A 14,746-nucleotide genomic window follows, 5' to 3' on the forward strand; every position below is an offset into this window, starting at 1 on the left:
TTTGAGTGTTTATCATCAAATCTTTTTTGTTTAGTAGCAATTGTTCCCAGAGGGACAGGTATTACAAATATTTAGCAACTGCAGAACTTTCTACTAGGAAGTGTCCAGAACACTATGAAATGAATCAAAACAACTAAATAACAGCCCAAAAGGCTCAAACATTGCAGAGGCTGAGAGCCAGCCTCACCTGCTCCCTACGCCCAGCTGTGCTGCGCCAAAACTCACTGCTCTACGGCACATGCCAGGCGTGTCCTGGTGCCTGCATGAGCAGCGGCGTTTCACTGAGTGAAAAGACCAGGGAATACAGCATGACAGAGTCAGGGAAGACTTAATGATCCTTAGACTCTCATCTAGAAGGGGAGAGCAAGTACCCTAAGAGTGTACACATCCCTTCGACACCTCCGAGAACCGAATCCTCACCTTTTGATGAGTTTGATAGATTTGAAAGCTTCGTCCATGTCTCCGACGGCGATGAAGAAGCTGAAGTTGAGCATGGCGTTCCGGGTGGCCTTGTCGCAGTCCTCCAGCCCCACGAAATCTCGCAGGGGCCTCCTGCCCACCATCTGGGGGACGCGGTTGTGCTGTGAATCCACCCAGTTGTCTCTGTCTGCTTCTCCTGGCTGATTGAGAAAAGGCGCTGATTACCTGTCAGTTCATGTAAAGCTAATGTCTACACTAAGCCTCTCTCATATGTCAGCTACGGGGGTCGCTCTGCAGACAGATGTGGATAGTCAGCAGGAGGCCCTGAAAAATGCAACAAAATCAGTCCTCATTTGAAATCAGAGCTTTTGGCTCTGGTTTCAGACAGCAGATAAGCAAAGGCAAGTCTATGCACATGAAATCATTTTTCAACCTCTGGTTCCCTAATATCAACTTTTCAAAAGTTATACAATAGTTGTGAAAATCCTCAGCCCTGGCTGGTGTGCTCAGTGGTTAGAGCATTGCCAGGTTTGATTCCTGGTCAAGGGCACGTTCCTGAGTTGCAGGTTTGATCCCCGGCCCCAGTCTGGGCACAAACCACAGGCAACCAATTGATGTGTCTCTCTCACATCAATGTCTCTCTCTCTCCTCCTCCCTATTTCCCTCCCTTCCACTCTCTAAAAATCAATGGAAAAAAATATCCTTAGGTGAGGACACACACACACACACACACACACACGAAAATCCCCACCTACCAGCTTTGTTTCATAAACTAGAAAATTTTTACTAACAAGTCAGACATGTACACGTGTGCACAAGGTCTTAAGATGATACAATGCCATCATGATTTCAGGTGGAATTTTCCAAAATGATAACCTGAATTAGTGGAGTGCCCTCCACTGGTTTTTCTCAGAAGAAATGTCAACCTAGTGCAGAGCTCCCCAGACAGGTGTGCGGAGAGAATGAATGTCTGAGCAGGAGCTCCATGTTATAGTGGCTGCCTGAGGCCTTTGTGTACCTGGCACCTTGAAATACAACCGACTGAGGGGACCAGCTCTGCCAACAATTGGCTTCCTTCCTGACTGCTGGGCACTGCTCTCGCCTGCATGCCCACAGTCTCCTCCAGCCTCCAGCCCCCACACACCACCCTCTGCTTCCCCACTGTCTGCTTCTTTCTCTCTGCAGGATCCGTTTCTCTGATGTACACACACGCTACCCTGTGTAAAACGGGGTCATGATCCATCCTCCTGGACCAGTGCCCCTGCACGTCACTGGTCTTGAATTTGTGCTACTCCATGATTTCTGCAAGGCTAGCCTCCACCACCTGCTCAGTTCCCAGCAGCCCTTCCATCTCACTGCTGCTTCTCAGGTTCATCTGTGGTCCCCAACTTCAGGGGGTGCTTGACCGGGGCCTTGAGACACTGGTAGGAGGTGTGGATGGCAAGACCCTTCCAGGCACCAGGGCATAATAAGCCAAGGCCCTGAGGCAACCCAGGGCAGCTTAAATTCAGAGTTCATGGCCATCTGTAGGCTGGGTCACACTGGGCAGGAGGCTGAGGTTTGGGCTGACTCTGCATGGAACGGGGAACCTTTGGAAATGTGCATGTACAACAAACAACTGGCAATGCTGACCACGATGGTTTAACAATCACAGGGCAGGACCTGAGGCCCATCAGCCCTGCTGTGATCTCATCAGAGCCCTGCTCCTGGGAGCACACTCGGGAATCTCACAGAAGCATGAGCATCTGAGGGCCCTGTTTCGCCTGCCGCCGCCCCAGCATTTACACCCACTCTCATTACAGCTCCTCGAGGAGAGACAACCACCTGCCCTGGCCACACAGGGAGCTGGGGGCCCAGGGCTGTTGGCTCTCAGGTGTGGGGACAGAAACCTCCAGGACGTGGCCAAGGGAAATAAACACAGGTCAGTAATCAGAAAAAGAGCAGCTTTTAAAGAAATACAAGGCTTTATGACAGCGGTTCTCAACCTGTGGGTTGCGACCCCTTTGGCGGTCGAACGACCCTTTCACAGGGGTCGCCTAAGACCATCCTGCATATCAGATATTTACATTACGATTCATAACAGTAGCAACATTAGCTATGAAGTCGCAACAAAAATAATTTTATGGTTGGGTCACAACATGAGGCACTGTATTTAAAGGGCCAGAAGGTTGAGAACCACTGCTTTATGGCCATTTACCACAAGCACCTTAAGTCAAATTAATAAGACTTCCTACATTGCAAATGTAGGTCAACTATTTCCTGTAAAGCAGACATCAGGTGACAGCCTGTTCATGCCACGTCTGGCCAGGACAAGTGCTCTGTGGTGACATGGGGAGCTGATACGCTGTCATATCCTTGATAAATCTGATTAAAGAGGACATGCAGGTGAGGTGGGAAGTATTGTCATAGACAAGTGTAGCTCAACATAAAGAAAGATCTTGAGAAAAGGGCAGCGTTAAGGTAACAGAGGATAAGTGGGGAGTCATCTTACACTGCATCACACTCGTCTCCTCTCTTGGACAACTAGGGGAGTAGCACAGAGAAGACAAGAAATGAGAGAAAGACGCATAAATGTGTGAGAGGAACCAAAGTCCACAATGTGAGACAATGGGGGCGGGGGGGGAGACATTGGCAATAGAAAGAATCCAAATGTCTCCCACAATTTTCTGAGTTCTCAAGTCCAAGAGCAGAAAATGCCAAAGGAGCACGAAATAATGGAATTCAAAAAAATGCTCATCTGGTGGAACCCATCTATTTCAAATAAGGGATTGAGAAAACCTGCATTGACAGAGCACAGGGATTCTGGAAAAGTCACATGAGTCCATTCCCAATTTTCACGAAGATCCATTTATCACAAGTAAATGTCAGTCCATACACTATTCATCATGCCCACGCCCATGCCATGCCATTTTATGTGGTATTTTTAGGGACATGGGAACCAACTGTGCCCAGGCTCGTTGTTTCGATCACTCATGCCACGACACGTGCAGTTTTGCAGTCTCAGAACCACAGACCCACACTCAGCTCGTCAGGGGACGTGCAGAGGCCAGGGGGCCACGCAGCTGAGGAGACCAAGTCCCAGGGAAGGCAAGTAACTCGGCCACAGTAACCACACTGGGGCATGAGCATGTATGTGCTGAAAACAACCCTGTTCCCTTACAGACTTAAAACCTACATGTGTGTGACATGCACAAACGTAGGTAAGTACGGACACCTCTTGCAAGGCCACATGCCAGCCTGGTCACAGTGACCATCTCTGGGGGCTGGGTCTATGGAGATTTGCATCATCTTTGGTCTTTCTTTCTTTTTTTGTAGCGTCTAACTTTTCTAGGAACACACAATTTTAAAAACACAGCTGAATAAAAAGGGCCGGAAAGCTGCAGGGTGTGGTGCCCTCGGGGGAGCCCCTGGGAGGACACCCGCCTCCTCAGCACAGCTCTGTCTTGAGAGCAAAGCTGTCTCCGGCTCCTCCTGACACTTGCTGGAATTTCAGGGGACAAATCAGAGCAGACGGTTTGCCTTGTCCATGAGCGGTGAGCAGAGGCGCCCCACTTCCCGCCGGGGAGCCCCAAGCCCAGCCCAGGAGAGGGACCCGAGAACACGCCTGGTGCTCACGAGACTCGCACCTTCTTTGTGAAGTAATAATGGGGCACTTCCATCCCCAGGAGAGACTGGTAGGTGGGAGGCCGTGAGAAGCTGTCCTGAAGCAAGAAGCCATGCTCTTCGGAGATGAAGAAGGACAGGATCAACGCGTCCGCCTGGGAGAGGGAAAGACGGTTGTTAGTTTGGCAATAGACTTTCCTATTTTGTGTCTAATTCCCATTTTCCTTGCCGAGGTATTCACATAGAACACAGATAAAACAGGATGAGCACACTCTGACGCAGGTAATCCACTCTCCCCCGGGCCTATGGCAACACCAGCCTCCACCGCCATCTCCTGTACTTTGGAAAAACTGACGCATCTTCTGGAGGATGCACCTCATCCGGTTTGAGAGCCACTATGTCATTCTCACTGACTGATGTCCTTGTGGCAAAGACTAACATTCCCACCGAGCTGGGGACGGAAACTCAGAAGAGCTCTCATGTTTAAAAGATAGCCCCCTCAGTTTCTTTACTCTGATTTAAAACCACCCGGAGCAACAACGACAAAAAGATTCCTGCCGCAGCTTCCAAGGAATAGGGAATGCACGGGGGGAGGCGGGGGGCTCTTTAGGGTCCTGTCCTGCGGGATTCAGAACAGCAGCTCCCGGCTGCAGCCCCTTCTGAACAGGAAAGCAACAGGGGGCCTCGGGGTGCCGGAGCCTTTTCTTGCTGTGTGAATTCCTACACTTTCTCATCATCTTCAGAAAAGACCCAAAGAGCTATCTGTCCAAACTGCTGGAAAGTGCCCTTCACGTGTACACTCCCTCATCATCAATTTGCATGTTCTTATCACTTGTCTAGACTTGTCACCAGGCCCTCTACATGAGGAAAATTCCCCTGGCAATGTCTTTGCTTCTCTCAATCCAGTGAAGAGATGCTACCTCAACACACTTTCCCACTCAGTGCTTCAGAACCAATGGTCGGATCCACTTCTGAAAATCTCGGAGCACGGACACAGATTGCTGATAATCTCAGGGCATCCGAAGGGAAATTCCTTCGGCAGGGAGACAAGCCCCCGAAAGTTAGAGGGCGGCTGTCCTTTGCTGACTTACTGAAGACCCTGCGTATAAATTCTCTTGGAAAGAGATGGCTTAGAAAGCGGCACAGCATCCCTAACCAGTTTTGCTCAGTGGATAGAGCGGCAGCCTGTGGACTGAGGGGGTCCCAGGTTCGATTCCGGTCAAGGGCATGTACCTTGGTTGCGGGCACATCCCCAGTGGGGGGGTGAGCAGGAGGCAGCTGATCAATGTTTCTTGCTCATCGATGTTTCTAACTCTCTATCCCTCTCCCTTCCTCTCTGTAAAAATATCAATCAAATATATATATATAATAAAAAGAAAGCAGCATAGCAAGCCACTGGGCTTTCCCAGGTGCTAGACATCCGTCCCACAATGCATAAGAACTGGAAAGTGTCAGCGTCCAGGCCCTTGGGATGTGGCCCTGAGAGTCATCAGGTGGGAGAGGGAGACCCTGCAGAGCTTGGGGAGCGGGTGGCGAGAGCAGAGAGCGTGACTGAGGCGAGGAGGCTGCTTTGGTCAGAATCGTCCGTGTCTGAGCGTCACGGCAGGTTGCGGGATGAATGAGGGGTCAGCACGCTGCCTCAGCGCCTCAGTCACAGGACATGCTGACAGCAGGTGGAGAGAACAGGAGAACAGCGTATTACACTAGCCAGGCAAGACAGAGGGTGGGCTCAGCCTCCTCGTGTCCGCCCACGGGAGAGGCTACAGGCACACATTCATGCTCCACGTGAATGAATTTCCCTGTAACTTTCCTATAAACCTCGTCACCAAGATTGTGCACCCATAAGTCCCAAGTCCCCATGCCTCTAAACACAAATGTGGCTGCGCAGTACCATGGGGCTGGCGCTGTCCTTGGCGTGGGCCTTTCTGTCCACGGGCTGCAGCTGGGCTCCCGTTGCCTCCCGCACGGCCTCGCACACGAACAGCCTGGGCTCACTCTGATCCCAGAAGTGGCTCACGGGAACAAGATGCGCCAGCGTCCCATCCCCGAAGGTGTGGTTCCTGAAAGAGAGCCCCATGGGAACCCATGAGAGAGTTCCCGTTCTCAGCCTCCCCAACACCTCCAGGCCGGTCTCCAATCAGTGTCGCAGGCCTCACCGGAGCTCAGCCTGGGAGTACACGGGCACACCATGCTGCAATGCAGCCCTCTGATCGTATCCTTTCACATTTAAAACAATTGGTTGAAAGAGTCCCAGTGGAGTCTAATGGGAGAGACGATGAGGCTTGGGCTCTAGAGGTCACGTGGAAGGTCCCTGATGCTGGTCCCAAAGTCCGGGACTAGGGGGTGGACCTCAAGGTGGGACAGCACCCCCTGCTGGGCAGCTTTGCTCCTGGGGTCCATTTCCAGCCGTGACCTGTGTGATGCGGTGCATTTACCCCTGGTCCCTCCCTCCTTTAAATCTCCCTGCTCTACAGGCCCAGAATGCAATGAAGAACTGGAGGGAGAAAAAATGGGCTGGGTGGCAAAGAATGGATCAGATCTCAAAAGAAGGCAGGCAACGGACAAAAGACAGGGAGCCCCTCCCCACCCCAGGGAGTATGAAGGCAGGGACAGGCTCCCTGTGCCTGTGTGGCCATGCAGGAGCCTGGGGCCCTGACCAGCAGCCCTCACAGATGTCACTGCTCCAAGACCGAGCATACAGCAGGGCAGGTAAACAAGCATTTGTGGTGACCCACAGAGTGCCAGGGGCACCTCAGGACTGGCCTGGTGAGGGGGTTGGACACCAGGGTGTGGCTCAGGGGCTCCTGCAGCAACTAGGAGGGAAGCAGGAACAGCAGAGTGCGGAGGGGGAAGCGTGACTCAGAGGCATTTCCAAACAAGAACACTGGGGACTAGAGTCACAGAGAGTGGAGGTAAAGGGAAGGTTAGTTCTGAGGTTTCAGATCGGGTGACCCAGAAAAGCGGTGCTGCGGGCAAGAACGGGGCTTCTGGGGAGTGAGGCGGAGCTGGGGGTCCGTTTTTGAGGTGATGGCAAGAAACTCCAGGGACGCCTGGAGATGGAGAAGTGAAGCCAAACTTGGTGAGAAGTGAAGATAAGCATGTTCAGGTGGGGCCACGAGCAGATGCGAGTTTAAGCCACCAGGTAAAAGAGGTTTCCAGAAAGGGACTCTGAGGAGGAGAGAGGTGGGAGCGTGGGAGGCAGGCTGGACGGGGGCAGGAGGGGGCTGTGACAGGAGCAAAAGGAACAGGGCAGCCAGAGAACAGCACCGGCTCAGCCATTCCTGGCAGCTGCTCTCCCCTGCCCCAGCCTGCAGGCTCCCTGCCTCTGCACTCCCTTTGCTGCTTATACACCGACCTGCACAGGGGCCACGCAGCTGCTCCCACAAGGGCCAGAGTCAGCCCCCCGGCCCCCCAGCCCTCTGAACACTGCACTTTGCTCTCAGGAGGCATTTTGTGCAGAATCAAATGTGAACTGTAGGCGGAATAACATAAGCACTTAAGTTCTGTGAATATTTTCTTAGTAGTAGAAGGACCTACAAATACACATTCCGTGAACTCCCTGGAGAAAGATGGTTCTTTTTTCTAGAAACACATTCTCTAAAGACACCTCAGTCGTGGCCCTTTCAGACGCTAATTCCAGAACCTCGGAACCTAGAAAACAGAGATTAAAGGTCCAGATCGATCCCAACTGCCCGAGTGTGCTGCTTCTCCTCCACCTTCCGTCTTCACTAAGAATAGCTGCTGGGCCCTTCTGAGGTCATAACTTAGAAAACCTGCCGAGAGATTGACGCTGAGTATTTTCAACAAGATCCCCCCAAACCACAATCTTACGTCGTAGTTTCCTGCCCATTAAAGGACAATGTCTCTCTCTGATCAATCTGTCCCATCTTGAAGTCGAAGACGGTCACCGTGTCCATTTCCACGTCGTAGAAACAGATTCTGGAATCGGGGCTGCTGTCAGCCTAGGGGAAGAGAAACCAGCAGCTCAGAGCCCGCGTCTGAGAAAGCCCGTCCTGGTGTCAATGGCCCGGCCACTCTGGCCGGAGTGTGTCCAGCATCAGAACCTGAATGTCAATTTACTGTCATCCCACAAAATGGTTGTTGAGTTGCTACTTTATAATTTCAGAGAATTGGAAATAAACCCCCAAATGTTGTGAAGGTCAACGATAGCTATCCAGCTGTTCTCAGTACGGGCTTGAGTGCGATGTCCTTTTAGCTGCGGTGGATGGACCACGGGAACAAGAAGGAGTCTGGATTCGGATAAACCAACTCTGATGCAGCTCCCTGGGGGTGACTGGCGTCTGAGGAACGGCTTGGCACCCATGCTGAAGGAACGAGGCTGCCCTCCCTCTGGGACTCCTCTCCCAAGTGTCCTGGGCTCTGAGCTCTCCCTCTCACCTGCTCACCAGCCGGGCTCACACTCCCCCCACTCCCTAAAGACATTCCCTTGATTAGGTCAACCCCAGGCACCAGTCAACCCCTCTTGTTTGTTCTTCCCAAGTCCCAGCCCTTCCCCATACAGTCAGGGCGTGAGCAGAGCTCTCAGTCACAGCTGCATCTTCAGACAAAGAATTTGTCTCAATCTCTTCACTCATTAAACAGCAAGTGTTAGGTGCAAGATGCCACAGCTACCACCGCAAATGCTATCATCTCACTCCTCATCTCTCCTTTGTTCTTGATCCTCACACGGAAGGTACATGTGCACACGCAAAAGAAACCGAGAAAAGGGAACCAGCTTGGTTGCTAGGGGCAACAAATGCCAAGAACTTAGGTAGACTTTATTCTACTAGGGTTCACAGCTTGGCTCCACTATCACCGCGTTTGGGAGCCTCCTGACCTCCCTGGAGGGCAACTCCTCCCTGTTTCTCGCTCTCCGGGCACTGGCACTGTCCTCCCAGCTCTCACCAGGGCTGTAAAAATGTACGAGTTTGCCTCACCCTTTGATCAATGTCTGTTCAACCACAGTGGGGAGCCAGATCCTCGTTTAACTGATCAATCTATATCTACAGGGCCCAGCAAAGCGCACTGTGCATGGAAGCAACCCATAATCAACTCTTGAATGCGTGACCAAGAGCACAAACGAATGAAAACATGAACATGCTAGTGGGAGGCAAGGCACCAGCCACCGGGAGCAGGACCAACACGCCCTCCGTCACCTTGCCTTCAGCCCTCCACGCAGATGCCCACACCCCGACGTCGCACCGTCTCCAGCAACCCTGTGAACCCCTTGGGCCGGAAGAGTTTAGGTGGGCAAAGAAAAGAGACAGAAAAGAGGAGAGGTGAGAGGTTCTGTAAAGAAGAATCCCGTGTCTGATGAAGTCAGAAATGAAGAAAGGCAGGAAAAAACGGAAGCTGTGTAGGTGGGGAGGGCAAGGACAGCACCAGGTGGGAGAGGGCACGGGCAGGAGGAGAGGACCCCCTGGAGAGGGGATGAAAGAGGAAGAGGAATGGAAGCTGGGACACAAAGGGACAGGAGTGGACGCAAAAGACACGGACAGGAAAGCCCAGGGTCCTGTGAGAGCAACTAACGGAGACCGAGGAGGAGGAACAGAGGCCCACCCCATGGGCACCTACCTTGCTGGGGTGGATGCTGATCTTGTTGCCGTTGGCATTACATCTGAGCGACACAATGCCCCCCACACCAGGGACCAGCTCAGCCAGGTTCTTGCAGCTGCAGTGCACCTTCGCCTCCCTGCAGGAGGAGGACAGGGTCAGCGCACACTCACCGTCGGGTCGCTGTGCACGGCAGGTCAGAGGAAGGCCCTGCTTCACCAGTGACCCCAAACCTTTGTTCACAGAACTGAGTCCCGCCCAGTGGCCCAGCTGCTCTCACTCCCGGGTGCCTTATGCCCCCGGAAACAGGCAACGGGCCAGGCTCAGAATGCAGGGTGAATTTTTAAAGTTCTCACGTTCTTATCAGCAAATATGAATATGTCATTTCCTCCTCCTCCTGCCCCCCTGCGTTTCCCCTGCAGCAATTTGTGATCTCTCCTTTCAGAACGGATTGCTATATCACACTATTACCACTGCATACGTTCCATCACAGGGATGACCTAAAATGTACTTATCTCCTCCCGTTTAGCTGGTTCTCGTTTGTTACCTATAGAAACAACCCTGGGTTTGCTCATCATGATTTTTTTTTTCTTTATTCACTCTCCCTCAGTTCCTCCCTAACACCCCTTCTGTCCCAGGATCCCAACGGGACCCGCATGACTTCTGGTCACCAGACCTCCGTAGGCTCCTCTGGGCTGGCCTCCTGCTTTTGATGCCCACGCAGATTTGAGGAGGACTGGTCAGCTGTTCTGTGGAGTGTCCCACCACCCACTGGGAAGGAAGGGTCTGGTGTTTTTCTCATGCTTCTCCGGGGGTGTGGGTTTTAGGAGAAGAAGCCACAGGTACAGTGCCGTTGTCATCACATCACGTCGGGGTCTGTGCTGCTGATCCCGGTCTCTCCTGTCTGGGGTCATGTCTGTAAAGTTACTCCTTTCCCCCTCCCCGCACTGTCCCCTTTGGGAGGACGTCACTATGTACAGCCCACACTTACGAAGTGGGGGGTTATGTTCCCCTCCATGGGGAGGAGAATCTACATAAACTATTTGCAATTCTTCTGTGGATTATTTGTCTCTCTTCCTCTACTTATTAGCTTATTCGTCACCTATTTATATTAGCATGAATGCACAGGTATTTATTTTCTACTATGGGTTCTAATACAAAGCTGTTTTATTTATTTCGTTGCTCAAATTGTTCCAGCTTTCAGCTTGGGCCACTAGGAACTCTTTTGGGTGGCTCCTATGTCCCCTGACACACCCCATCATTATATATATCTTAGCACTTTCTCACTTTCTGACATTTAAGACACTCTGGGCTCATCTTGAACATTGGCTGCCTCAGCCCTAGATCAGCCATTTCTCCAAGGACCCTGGCTCCTTGTTTGGGAGATGCTGTTAGACACCCGAGTCTGGGCCCTGCTGTGCTGGCTGCTCTGGGGGGGTCCTTGCGTCTAGGCCCTCAGCTGACAGAACAAGGAAATGTGTGTGCACTGACTGGTGTATAGACACATACGTATGTATAAATATCTTCATATGTTTCCACTTATATCCATATTAAGCTAAACAAGACCTCAAATTTGTGTCTCCAGTTCTAATCCATCACCACAGAGATCACTCTTGCCTCCTCCATGCTTGTCCCAACCTCCCACCCAGCCCCCAACACCCTCCATCCATTCGCTTCACTGCTCACTGCCAGCGTAGCAGTACCGGGTTGTCACCCTGCCCCTGTGGGAATTAACTTTGTCAACCAGAGCACCCTGCTGGGTGCAGTCCCTGTGCTTTGAGTCTTACAGTCGCCACTCGTTCCCAAGTGGCTCAGGTCGGCCACACGCCCCCCAGTGAGCTTGTTTCATGCATTGGTAATGCAGGTGGATGTTCTGTCACCTTCTGCATTCCATTCTGGGATCCCCCAATCTAAAAGATTTGTTAAAAATGTGCACACGCTTTGCTCATTTTTGCTGAGAAGTTCTATGGGTTTTGACAAACAGACCAGGCTCTGTATCTATCACACTGAAGTTTCCTTACCCTAAGAAACTCCCCATGCATCACCTGTTCAACCCCCTCTTCTTCCCCATCATGGAAAGATTGAGAATTTAAGCCAAAACAGGTGTTTATCAAAATTTAGTGGCATGTTAGTGTTGAAAGGAGAACATAAAGAGTTTTCTAGCTCCTGTCCATTTCATACCCGCCACATTATCTCCTAACTTTTAAAATGTAATACTTTCATTCGGACACACACTGTACCTTCGGGAAAGATCGAAGCTTTTAAAGTGGGCCAAGTCTGTCCCGATGACCAGGTAATTTCCACAGATGTCAAGGAAGCATGGGTTCCCCTCCGTCTCAGAGAAGAGCAGGAGCTGTTTCACAGTCCCCTGAGGAAAGGAAAGATGAGGAACTCAGAAAAGCTGCTGTATAGCATTTCACTTTTATGACTAAACATTATTTACAGAGGATCCCGTGTGCTCCACTCACACAGACAAAAGACTGATGGCTCAGTGTGCGACCAGCACTCTGCTGGGCTCTAACATGACACAGGGAAGGTGGCCCTTACAGTCCCGAGAGGGAGACAGACATCCACTAGGTCAACAAGCAAATACACATGTAACCTCAACCTGAGGAAGCGCTAGGGAGGTGACAGGTGGTGAGACGGTCAATCCCATCTGTTTGGGTTGGTCCAGGAGGCCTTGTCTACATAGGTCTTAAAGGAAAGCCTCTGATATACTTACTATGTTGCTGGTGTCACATAACCGGTTGCCTTTGGGGGGAAAGGTGAGTGAGTAGATGGGACAGTAGTTACATCATGGGTATGTTCCACCTGTGAAAACTCACTGAGCTGTATGAACACTACGGACGACATGGCCGCTTTCCTGGACGTGTACCACACTTCAGTAAAATGTTCGAGAAGTAAGTCTTGTCTGGAGGCAATATTTAAACTGAGGTTGGGGAGAAGGAGCCAGCTATCTGAAGGGCTGTGGGCCATCATTTCAGGAAGAGAAGATGGCATGTACTGGAGTAGGAAGGGCTGGTCTGGGAACCCTGAGGCCCCCGCAGTGGGAAGGAACAAGCCACGGTGAGGCCACGCGGGGTGGCATTAGTGCAGGCCAAAAGTCACGAAAAGAGGGAAAGAGTCAGATTTTGTTGAAAGTGAAGCTGGAGGACTCTAAAGGGTTCTGAGCCATGAGGTAATTTCATAACTAATTACATTGTTTAAAGTGTTTAAATGTCATTTAATTTAAAACATCACTCTTAACAGCACATTGAAAGAGTGACCACAGTTAGGCTGGACAGAGCTTGGGCTTTGTATACAGCTGACCCTGCTCCTCTGAGTTAAAAGAGGCTCCTGGCTCAATTCAAGCAGTGATCGGGGGGTGCCTGCACCCTGCATAGCACCAGGGCGGGAGCAGGCACTGTGACAGTGAGCAGCATGTCCCTGGGAGCTTGGAGAGGGGGCGCGAGGTGTGCACAGCTGAGGGCATCGCAGGGCTGGGCCTGGCAGCAGTGGGGGCATAGGTCCAGCGCACGGGAGAGTGAGGAAGCAAGCTGGATGACAGGGAGGGTTCCAACTGAGCTTAGTGAGCTCATAATACTAAACAGAGAGAGACTCCGAGAGCAGGCAAGGCGGCAAAAACCTGTGCAAACTGTCCAGGAGTCTCGGGTTGGGGGATGAATGGCTGGGGGGTAGGAAAGGAGGAATTCTAAACTAAACAATCTGATCTTCATTTTGATGCACCGAGCAGGAGCTTAATAAATGCTTGTGGAATAAGCAAACAGCTGCTTATACACAGGGTCAAAGGAAGAGTCACAGGCGACTGCTGACTGGACCAAGGACGACCGCATTAATGACAGGATGGGTGTATCAGCCTCCTTTGCTCAACCTTTCCGCTGCTGCTCCTTACACGCTGTGTACCCAGGGTACACACTTGAACTCGCTTGCTTCTACCTTGGTTCAACTACCATCTTTACGTCAAAGTATTCCAAATTCCCAAATTTATTACCTTAGAGCACTGATCTGGCCCCTGACCTCCAGAATCTGTATTCCTTTTTTTTTTTTAATACCTCACCCAAGGAGTGAGGGTATTATTTTTCCATTGATTTTTAGAGAGACAGTGGAAGGGAGGGGAGAGAGAAAGAGAGGGAGAGGGAAACATCAATGTGAGAGAGACACACTGATTGGTTGAAACCTGCATGCGTCCTGACTGGGACCGGGAATTGAACCTGCAACCCAGGTACATGCCCTTGACCAGGAATTGAACCCGAGACCCTCTGGTGTGCAGGCTGACCTTCTAACCACTGAGCCAAGCTGGCCAGGGCCAGAACCGTATTTCCAACTAGCTCTTGGGCATCTCTGAAGGGTGTCCAAGGTAGACCTAGTACCTTGCACCTTGTACTGCCAAACCTGCACGATTTCTATAGTTTCCATCTTAAGGCATCACGCCCGGCCAGCGTGGCTCAGTGGTTGAGCATTGACCTATGAACCAGGAGGTCATATTTCAATTCCAGGTGAGAGCACATGCTAGGGTTGCTGGCTCGGTCCCTAGTGTGGGGTGTGCAGGAGGCAGCCAATCAATGATTATCTCTCATCACTGATGTTCCTAGTTCTCTCTTACTCTCCTTTCCTCTCTGAAATCAATAAAAATATATTTGAAAAAAAATTTAACCCAGACTCCCAAACTAGAAAACTCAGCCCTGGCTGATTAGAGCATCAGCCTCTGCACTGAAGGGTCACGAATTCCATTCCCGGTCAAGGGCATGAATCTGGGTTGCAGGGTCGATCCCCAGACCCAGTCAGGGCCCATGTGGGTGTCAACCAATTGACGTGTCTCCCTTCCTCCCTCCCTCCCTTCCACTCTCCAAACATCAATGGAAAAAATATCCTTGGATGAACATCCTCAATTTTTTCCTCTCTGTTGCCACCCACCATCCAACTGCTCACCAACTGATTCATCCCTCCCTCCACTCTGGCCTCAGCTCCCAGCCCCCTGCCTGGCTCCAGGCCCTTTAGACCTCTCACCTTTGGCATCTCCTACCTGACTTCACTGTGTGCCAGCTCCCCTAGTCTTTCCTGCCACACTGACACAGAACTTACCTTCTAGGAGGAAAAGATAAACACAAGAAAAAAGCAAGCCCAACGCCCCCTTCCCTCCTCTCCAAGCTGCACACCCCCGCTGTTTTGG

General features: G+C 51.4%; 1 protein-coding gene across 1 annotated transcript in view; it reads right to left on the reverse strand.

Annotated features, from left to right (window-relative positions):
• Positions 1-14,746, reverse strand: part of IFT140 (intraflagellar transport 140) — an 89,509-nt gene that overhangs the window by 42,728 nt on the left and 32,035 nt on the right. Inside the window, exons 13-18 of the mRNA XM_006100869.3 lie at positions 11,817-11,944; positions 9,598-9,715; positions 7,855-7,985; positions 5,915-6,083; positions 4,047-4,178; positions 421-620 (exon numbers count right to left, since the gene is read on the reverse strand). Of these exons, the coding sequence (XP_006100931.1) occupies positions 421-620; positions 4,047-4,178; positions 5,915-6,083; positions 7,855-7,985; positions 9,598-9,715; positions 11,817-11,944 (878 nt within the window). The remainder of the gene's footprint in view (positions 1-420; positions 621-4,046; positions 4,179-5,914; positions 6,084-7,854; positions 7,986-9,597; positions 9,716-11,816; positions 11,945-14,746) is intronic.

The sequence above is a fragment of the Myotis lucifugus genome, unplaced genomic scaffold (assembly GCF_000147115.1).
Source record: "Myotis lucifugus unplaced genomic scaffold, Myoluc2.0 scaffold_332, whole genome shotgun sequence".
NCBI lineage: Eukaryota > Metazoa > Chordata > Mammalia > Chiroptera > Vespertilionidae > Myotis > Myotis lucifugus.